The 8,811-nt window shown below is 40.4% G+C and overlaps 1 protein-coding gene across 2 annotated transcripts in view; it reads left to right on the forward strand.

Moving 5' to 3' along the window:
* The window catches only part of tln2b (talin 2b), a 78,882-nt gene extending 70,499 nt beyond the window's left edge, over window positions 1-8,383 (forward strand). For both annotated transcript variants that reach the window (XM_071499001.1, XM_071498991.1), the window contains exons 51-57: window positions 59-164; window positions 1,352-1,476; window positions 3,968-4,093; window positions 4,192-4,254; window positions 4,353-4,535; window positions 4,619-4,744; window positions 6,098-8,383. In XM_071499001.1, coding sequence (XP_071355102.1) covers window positions 59-164; window positions 1,352-1,476; window positions 3,968-4,093; window positions 4,192-4,254; window positions 4,353-4,535; window positions 4,619-4,744; window positions 6,098-6,226 — 858 coding nt within the window. In that variant the 3' untranslated portion in view covers window positions 6,227-8,383. The remainder of the gene's footprint in view (window positions 1-58; window positions 165-1,351; window positions 1,477-3,967; window positions 4,094-4,191; window positions 4,255-4,352; window positions 4,536-4,618; window positions 4,745-6,097) is intronic.
* The last annotated feature ends 428 nt before the right edge of the window (window positions 8,384-8,811 follow it).

Consider the following 8,811-nt stretch of genomic DNA (forward strand, 5'->3'; position numbering starts at 1 on the left):
TGTGTGTGTGTGCGTGCGTGTGCGCGCCTGTGCACGTGTTGGGCTTGTGTGTTTTCAGGTGTTGCAGAAACCCACGCCGGAGCAGAAGCAGCAGCTGGCCGTACACTCGAAGCATGTGGCGGGGTGTGTGACAGAGCTCGTCCAGACAGCTGAGGCCATGAAAGGTGAGGCCACACACACCGCTGATGTACACTGTCACACACACTTACACAACGCACACAAACAAGAGTTCGGCTTGACAAACTTAAGTTACCGGTGACCCCATTCTCACTGCTGTCAGGATTTTATGGACCATTTAACACACATGAAAGTTGTGTATATTTAGCGTTTGGTGCTCTATGAAACAATGTTATGTTATTTTATTCGGGGGAATGAATTTTACAGAAGCTTGTGTGCTTTCCAAAAACCATTGGCACATGACACGATTGTGGCAATGTTGGAGATTAGTCAAAAGAGACCTAATCCTCTTGTGCACGCATAATATTATAGTGTTACTGAGTCAAGCCACCAAACCTGTCTGCGTCCCTAATAAAGATAGGTCATGAAAATCACTTTAGAATATTGAAATCGCACCACAGAGTGACTGCCCTGCAAATTATTCCAAACGAAGCTCTGTAGGATGGTTATGACACAAATATACTGGAGTGTTTCCTGTTGAAACTGCAGTGCCACATCTGACAGGCGTAATAGATTGTGTGGATGAGAATTAGATTTCAGCGTATAGCCTGAGACCCAGTGGGGCTATCCACTTCACCTCTCTAATGTCCCTTGTGCTCTCTCCCTCTCTCTCCCCTGCCCTTTCCTTGCTGCCTCAGATGGAGGTAAGTGGGATATAGTGTGTTTTGTTCCCTCAGATCACCTTTCATAGAGTCAGAAGGGGGTAGAGGAATAGGCGGCTTCGGGGGTGGGGGTGCAGAGCAGATTTCCCCAGAGCTCAACATAATCTATGAAAACATCGTTCCATCTGTTTTACCAAGCTGTTCCCAAACATCTCCATTTTATGGGCACTTAAAAACCTATAAAAAGACAAAGATCCATCAAATGTGCCTCTAAGTTTTAGTGTATTTTATTTAAGTTTGAGACATTACTGTCATATTTCAAACGACTCTTTGGAGTGTGCAGACCTCACGAGCTTTGCTGCTGCTGAAGGAAGTAGAGATGCAGCATCTCTGTGATGCCTGGATTGTGTGAATGAGCGCATGAAAAAGAACATGTGGTTCAAGTTTAATGTTGACCTCAAACCTCAGTGTTGACATAAAATAGAATGTTTTGCACTGGTGTTTCTTTTGTGAGTCTGTGCTAGACAATCATGCTGTAACCGACATCTGGGCATGTGTCGATCCCTTTGCAGGATCAGAGTGTGTGGACCCCGAGGACCCCACCGTCATCGCCGAGACTGAGCTCCTTGGAGCAGCAGCATCCATTGAAGCTGCAGCCAAGAAACTAGAGCAGCTGAAACCCAGGGCCAAGCCCAAGGTATAAGTGCCCCTCTCAATCCTTCCCACCCACACAAACCCACGCACAGCTTTTTGCGATTAATCAGCAGGGAGTCCATGTGGGCCGAAGGTAGGAAAAGGTGACACTGACTTTGAGGTGGGGTCATCTTTTCCCATCACTGCGCTGCTATCTTGATATCATTTAAGGAGAAAAAATGTTTCTCGTGTTACACACTCTGTGTTGAGTCAGACAGCTGGTCCAGTGAGCTAACATACAATGCTCGGAAAACTTTCTTCAAACGCACTTTTGGACATTATTTTGACTTGCGTTGCCAGGAGACGCAATTACACTGCTGGGTCCTCAAGCTTATGTTGGAATGAGTTCAAGTGTGTGATGAACTGTTGTGACCCTTTCTGAAAGAGTGGGCCTCTGTCTTATTGAACGTATTTCCTTTGTTTTATTGCAGTGATCCTCATTTCTAAACTAAACTCAGGGAGGCTTTTTCAGCATGTTATTCATCTCCCCCATGCTGGGATATTGCCTAAAAAACAAGCTTTACCACATAATACGTCGAGAAAACATGCAAAAGATGGGAGATGGTAGTGATGGTGGTTTTGGAAAGTGAAATTACTTTCATATTGTTCTGTGTGCAATATATGGATTGTGTTTGTGGTGTGCTACTGCATGATGATTGTGTTGTTTGTTTATCTGTCTCTGGAGACTGAATAGTTGGATCCTAGTGCTCTTCCTTGTGTGCCTGTAGTGCTCTCCCCCTTTTCTATATCTGTTCCTGTACACATCGATTGTCAGCTCCATCCTCTGTATGATTTGAAGGATTTCATATTTAGGTTACCCCAGTTTTAATAAAGACCATATAATGCTCTGTCTCATACTATAATTCCACAGCCACAGACTGCATTTATGAAAGGGGATTAGTGAGTAAAAGGCTTTTCCTCTTTTTGCTGCCAGTGTCTCCCTCTAGTGATATAACAGGAAGCAACTCTACAAAAAAGCATTTAAAGGGGGGGATACCACTGAACTTTACTCCATTTTTTCTTCACTTCCACTTTTATTTACAACTCTGCCTTACTCTTTCCACCCCTAATTTGTGTTCAGTTGCAGAAGAACAAATACAAATTTAAACAAAATTGAATTTCTTTCTGAGGCAGACTGAATGAGAAGCTACTGATACAGCTACAGTTCTTAAAGGCATCAAGCCACCATATGATGCCTCCATCACACATTTATTCATTTGTGCGAAGCAGTTTGGATTCTCCTTCTTCGTTCTCTTTACTCCTTCTCCTCTCTGCTCCCTCATCCCTCCCATCCTGTAAGGAGGTGGGGGCATTCTCCTGCTCCCAGCATGCTTCCCTGCTCTGCGCCCCCTCCCCACCCCCACCCCCCTCTGACTCGTTGTAGACCTGGAAGCCTTCTCTGCAGGGCTCTGTCTGATATGTTTGATATATTAGGTTGTTATTTAGTCCAACTATATATCAAACATATTCCTACAGTGTCCCGCCCTGTCTCCAGCCACGTGTGCCTTATGTGTTTATGGAGGTCTATCAAATGCTGTTGGCTCCTGAGGCAGAGATGGCCAATTGATAACTGACCCCTGAACTCATATACTATGATCTTCGTACTGGTATTTAGTTCATATTTGGGAAACAGGGCATCATATCTAGATGCCACGCTGTTGTCACCGAAAAATAATTCTTTTCAATTGTGCGATTGTGCTTAAACTTGAACATTACAGGTTATGCTCAGGGTCGTAGCTACCATAGAGGACACTGAAATCATGTCCTTCCTATTTTTTCTGGGGATTTTTTTTTTTTTTTTTTAAGAAACTAGGTGTTTCTGTAATTTAAAAACTAGTGGATATTTTATAAGCTGATTAAAGTATCTTTATACTCTTAATATGAATACATGCTATTACTTTTAGGCCAATAAATGAATAGATAAATAAATGATTTCCAGAGAAAAGAATATTTAGACATTCTTGTTGGGAAATTTCAGACAATAAGCAAATAGTTGCAGAAAATAATCTTTTCAAAAGTTTTGTCTAAATTGATATTAGGGGTGTCATGGTGTACTGGTATTGACGATAACTTAATATTTAAAAAATGAAATATTGATGTTGTGTTAATAATACACATATGATAATATGATGTTGGCAGATGTTAGGCCTTATGGATCTTTTGTTTATCAGTTTGTCACCTCTTCACTATCCATTAAATGTAATTGTTTTTTTTGTGTGCTTTTGTACAGTTATGGTTACAGACACTCTCCACCTCCCTACACTCATATTTGAGTCTAATGCATTTGCCAGAAAAGAGACAATACACACAATAAATAAAGTGAAAGATGAATATGACTGAAAGCATTGTTATTTCCCCCCTCCCCCTAAATTTTCTATAGATAGAGAACACTATAATTTAGTTATCATGAATTGTTTTGGCCACAATAATTATGTAGCGAAAAGCTGACATTGACAATCATGACAGCCCAAGTTGATATGTTGTTTTCCTTCCAGCAGGCAGACGAGACGCTGGATTTTGAGGAGCAGATCTTGGAGGCCGCAAAGTCCATCGCTGCAGCAACTAGTGCTCTTGTTAAATCTGCATCAGCGGCTCAGAGAGAACTAGTGGCACAAGGCAAGGTCAGTCTGCACGTTCACTCAGACACTCTGGGGGATGAATACACTGTATCTAATAATGTAATACATTATTTAAATTTCTTCCTCAAACCCTGCCTCAGGTGGGATCCAATCTAGCCAATGCAGTGGATGATGGCCAATGGTCACAGGGTCTCATATCAGCGGTAAGTTGCTATAAACAATTACTCGTACAAACTTGTTGTATTTTAACCCAGATTAAAGCAAAATACAAAACAAAATGTGAACTTGTCGCTTGCTTTAGGCGCGTATGGTAGCGGCAGCCACCAGTAACCTGTGTGAGGCAGCTAACGCCTCAGTTCAGGGCCACGCCAGCGAGGAGAAGCTCATCTCTTCAGCCAAACAGGTCGCAGCTTCCACAGCTCAGCTGCTGGTGGCCTGCAAGGTGAAGGCAGACCAGGATTCTGAAGCCATGAGGAGACTACAGGTAACACTGACACACAGTTTTTAATGTAACCGTGTGTGTACATGGATTGTGCGCATGCTAACTTTGAGATTATCTGTTTGAAGGCTGCTGGCAATGCAGTGAAGCGAGCTTCAGACAACCTGGTGAGGGCGGCTCAGAAAGCAGCATTTGACAAGAATGAAGATGATAGTGTGGTGGTAAAGACCAAATTCGTTGGAGGCATAGCTCAGGTGAGACAAAATACTGAAAGATCTTCATGAGAGACCTGGAACAAAAATGATCCCTATTGTGTGGTTTTGCCCTTTTCACGGAACATTTTCACCTCTCGCTGATAATGCCACTGTCAAAATGCCACAGTCGTCTTTCTGGAATTGTGATGAGATTTTGTGGATAAACAGCTCATCAGCTTTCAAAGATGTTCACTAGGTTTAGCAGACACCCACAGTTTCAAAACATCACATTTCATAAAGACTTTGGCATCTCTCTTCCTTTTCATCTTTGCAAAATATTTGACAGTAATTGATGATGAGTGTGTCTTTTTTTTTCTCCAGGGTGCGACAGGAAGCTTTAGTTTTCATCTTGATTGATTAAGTTTCTGTCTCAGTCGGTGCTGCAGCCCTTTATGGCTTTAGCTTGTCAGTTTCTCTGTCTGACCAGTGAGACTCACTGTCTCATTCATGTCTGATCGTTGTTGCACAAAGGGGGGCTTTGGACAACTTTGTTTTTTTAAACACTTTAGTCTGTGATTGACTTCTCTTTTATACAGACTGTATATTTTTATACAGACGAAACAATAAATCTTTTAGATTTTTCTAGGGACATTTTTTTCAAAATGTTATATCCTTCCTCTTCTAACTGCTGTTTTTGAAAATATGACCAACACAGAAAAGGCCTAGTATATTTTGTGCAAAAATCACAGAAAAGACGTGAAACGTTTTTGCTTTTTGGCACCATACCTGAACACTCGTTTTTTGTTTTTTTTTATCATCAAAACATTATTCTTGTGTGTTTACTGTTCACTGTCCAAATTAATTAACCATATAACTGGGGCACTTTGTATAGACAAGGGCTGTAATTCCTATATTGTTGGCCCTTAAAGCTGAAAAGCGTCACTTTAAGCTCAAAGTCGTTGTTTGTTTTGATTTGTGTATTTTGAATTGTGGCATTTGTACATTTTTAATGTAATTTATTTTAATTCATTTATCTTTAGATTCTAACAGATGTTTTAAAAAACCACTTAACCAAAAATGTTCATTCACATATGCATAGTATGCATGAAATGTTGAAGTCTGATTGATCCACCGCGAGTGAATGACAGCTATTGTAAAACACATTAAATTTAAGATTAAAAAATGTTCCTGTAATTTTTAAATGCTTCTTTCTGTACACTGTAAGACACTCTTTCTCTGTGTGTAGTGCTGTTTTGTGCATTTTCTTCCATACTAAGAGTTAACAGGCTGTACAGTTTGAGCTGAGTACGGTGCAGCTGTACAGTAGGTTTTTCATTTCAAGCTATCCACAGGAATGGGATTAGGATGAGTGAAAGGCACATTTTCTGTCATCTGTTCCGCTGTTCTCCTCAGATCATTGCGGCTCAGGAGGAGATGCTGAGGAAGGAGCGAGAGCTGGAGGAAGCCCGGAAGAAGCTGGCTCAGATCCGACAGCAACAGTACAAGTTCCTGCCCAGCGAGCTGAGGGAGGATGAGGGCTGATGGGCAGAGCAGGGAGGCTGTGTACTGCGCTGATGAGACCCTCATGTCATGGGATGATGTTGCCAATGGCTGCTTTACTCTCATATAACCGAGGAATATACAGCACTTGAAACAGGCCTGTTTGGTGAGAAAAACAAGTGCCTGTGCTCTGTAGTGTATTTGTATGTGTGTGTATGTATGTGCATCACGTGCGTATGTATTTGTCAGTGAATGACATTGACATTCAATAAGGAGTTACAGTTGTCAATATAAGCAAGTCAAGACAGTATGATAAAGTTGATACATTTATCATTGCTTTGTGAGTGTTCCTGCATCATGAGCATTACTGACTGTTACAATCATGAATTGAAGATGTTATGAATGCAGAAAAATCCTCTATAATCTTTGAATGTTCTATAATTGTTGAAGGTTCAGAGCAAATAGAAATGAACTGATGATATCTCTGCAACTGGCAGAACAAACCTAAGGGTCCATAGCTTCTATTCTATTTGTAAAAAACCTCAAAGGGTTAAGAAAAAGGCAGGAGGGGATGCCTCATTTCACCACTGGCTTGCATGCACCATAATGTCTACATATCAATGAAGCTACTAACCAATAGAGTAGTTTAGAGTGGAGAAGCACTTGTATTTTACTAATAAAAATGTGAAATTAGGGTTTGCTGTTAATCTAGCAAATCTTTGGAAATCAAGAATTCCGTTTGAACTATGTTGTTCAGCTTCACACCAAACCATGAGGGGTTCTGATTGGTGTAAATGACAAGTAAAAAAAAAAAAGAAATAACAGACCAATTGCCAACAATAGCTATGAATATATTTATTCTTGACAAATTTTTCTAAGAAGCAAGAAGTTCTAAAAGAGCGGACAGGTGTAATCTGTGTTCTGTAATCAGAATCGGGACTATATATGACCAAATACGTCACGCTCTTTGTACATCATGCCACTTTGTGTAACCCCAACACAAGTTCTCCCTTCACATACACAGAGCTGTGTAAGGAATACATGTTTACATTATTTGTCATGTTTGTTCTCTCTTGTCTTCATGTTTTAATTCCTCTCTCATTAACACTGGCCAGACACACACACACACACACACAGACGCAACCACACACACACACAAACCTACACACTCACGTACAGTTATTTTCCACTAGTCACTGCCCTGTCCTGGTAAAGGCATTTTCACTTTGGACTGTCTATAGCAATACATTACGCAGAAGATAATAATAATGAGAGCTTGCACTGTTATTGGTAGGAAGATTGGATGTGTGCAATGATATTTGGCTTTGGGCTCTTGAATAGAACAAGCAGACATTATGCACTGAGGTTGCTCATAAACTTAAGCACTGAAGAAAGCAATTTAAAGCTTCCATTATATTAAATGTGGGACATTCTCCTAACAAACTAGAAGGAAATAGCTTCAAGCTCCGATTGAGGAAAGTGATTCAATAATTTTTATTTCTTGAGTATATTAATGTTTAATATATTGCAAATTTTAAGCAGCTCATCTCAGTCTATCCATGCCAGTGTCTGGTCTGCATTGTGTACTAGTGCCTTACTTGAGTCTGCCCTGTGAGCAGCCGAAGATCAGGCTGGGTGGGAGCCTGAGCCTTTTCCTCTCTGGATCAGAACATTATGCCAGTCTAATGCCCATCAGGGTCTTAATAAACTGACACCTAGTCCTTTGCCATACAGTACAATGCCTTGGCTGGTGACCTATCTGCCTACAATGTTATAATGCTGATATAAAAGGGCATCTGTGGATACCTTAGGATTAAGAGACCATATCAGAAGACTAACACTAGACTGCATTCCATGAGCATGTGGCAATTTGTGTTTGAAGTCAAGAAAATTCATTACGCCAAGTCCCTCCTAAATGTTGGACTGAATAACTTACTTGTTTCATTGTCTAATCACTATTAAAAAAAAAAAAAGTTTTTATCAGTAAATGTAAGAGTTACCCTGAAATATATTGTCTAACTGATTTGTCTGAGTATTAACGGAAATAGAAAAAGTTACTAGCTCTGTTATGAATCGTGTTGTGCTTTCTTTAACAGACTGCATTAGTTTTATGATTTGATGCTGTATGTATGATATTTATCTGGTCACAAAAGTATTTTTTGTATTCACAAAAAAATAAAGACTTTCAAACAATCAGTACCATTAGTGTCATTTCTTTCATATCAATGCACTTAGTTGGAAGGGAATAGGAAAAAAACATCATGCTACATTCTTTCCAGCAGATGTCAGTATTATCCTTCATAGTTCAGTCAGAGGGGTCAGTGGATGTTTGGAGAGATATGTTCTAGTGGAGGGTTTGGCAAAGTTAGCCAGACCAAATATGGACATAGTGGTTGTGTGTTTTTTTTCCCTCTTAGTTCACAGCCCGGACCTTGAAGTATGCAGAGATTCCCATTTAGATGTCTTGGTAAAGAATGGGATTTCACATTTTACACTGGGTTACACAGTTACACAGCTAAAACCATTGAAGTGCTGTTGATCAGTAGCCTCGTGTGGACAGTTTGTTGGTCTGCTGACAATGAATCAGACTGGAACTTGTCCGTTTTTTTACTCAGGTGATACAGTAT

This window comes from Trachinotus anak, unplaced genomic scaffold, assembly GCF_046630095.1.
Source record: "Trachinotus anak isolate AG129_WGS33_773 ecotype Australia unplaced genomic scaffold, CSIRO_AGI_Tana_v1 ptg000002l, whole genome shotgun sequence".
Taxonomy (NCBI): Eukaryota; Metazoa; Chordata; class Actinopteri; order Carangiformes; family Carangidae; genus Trachinotus; species Trachinotus anak.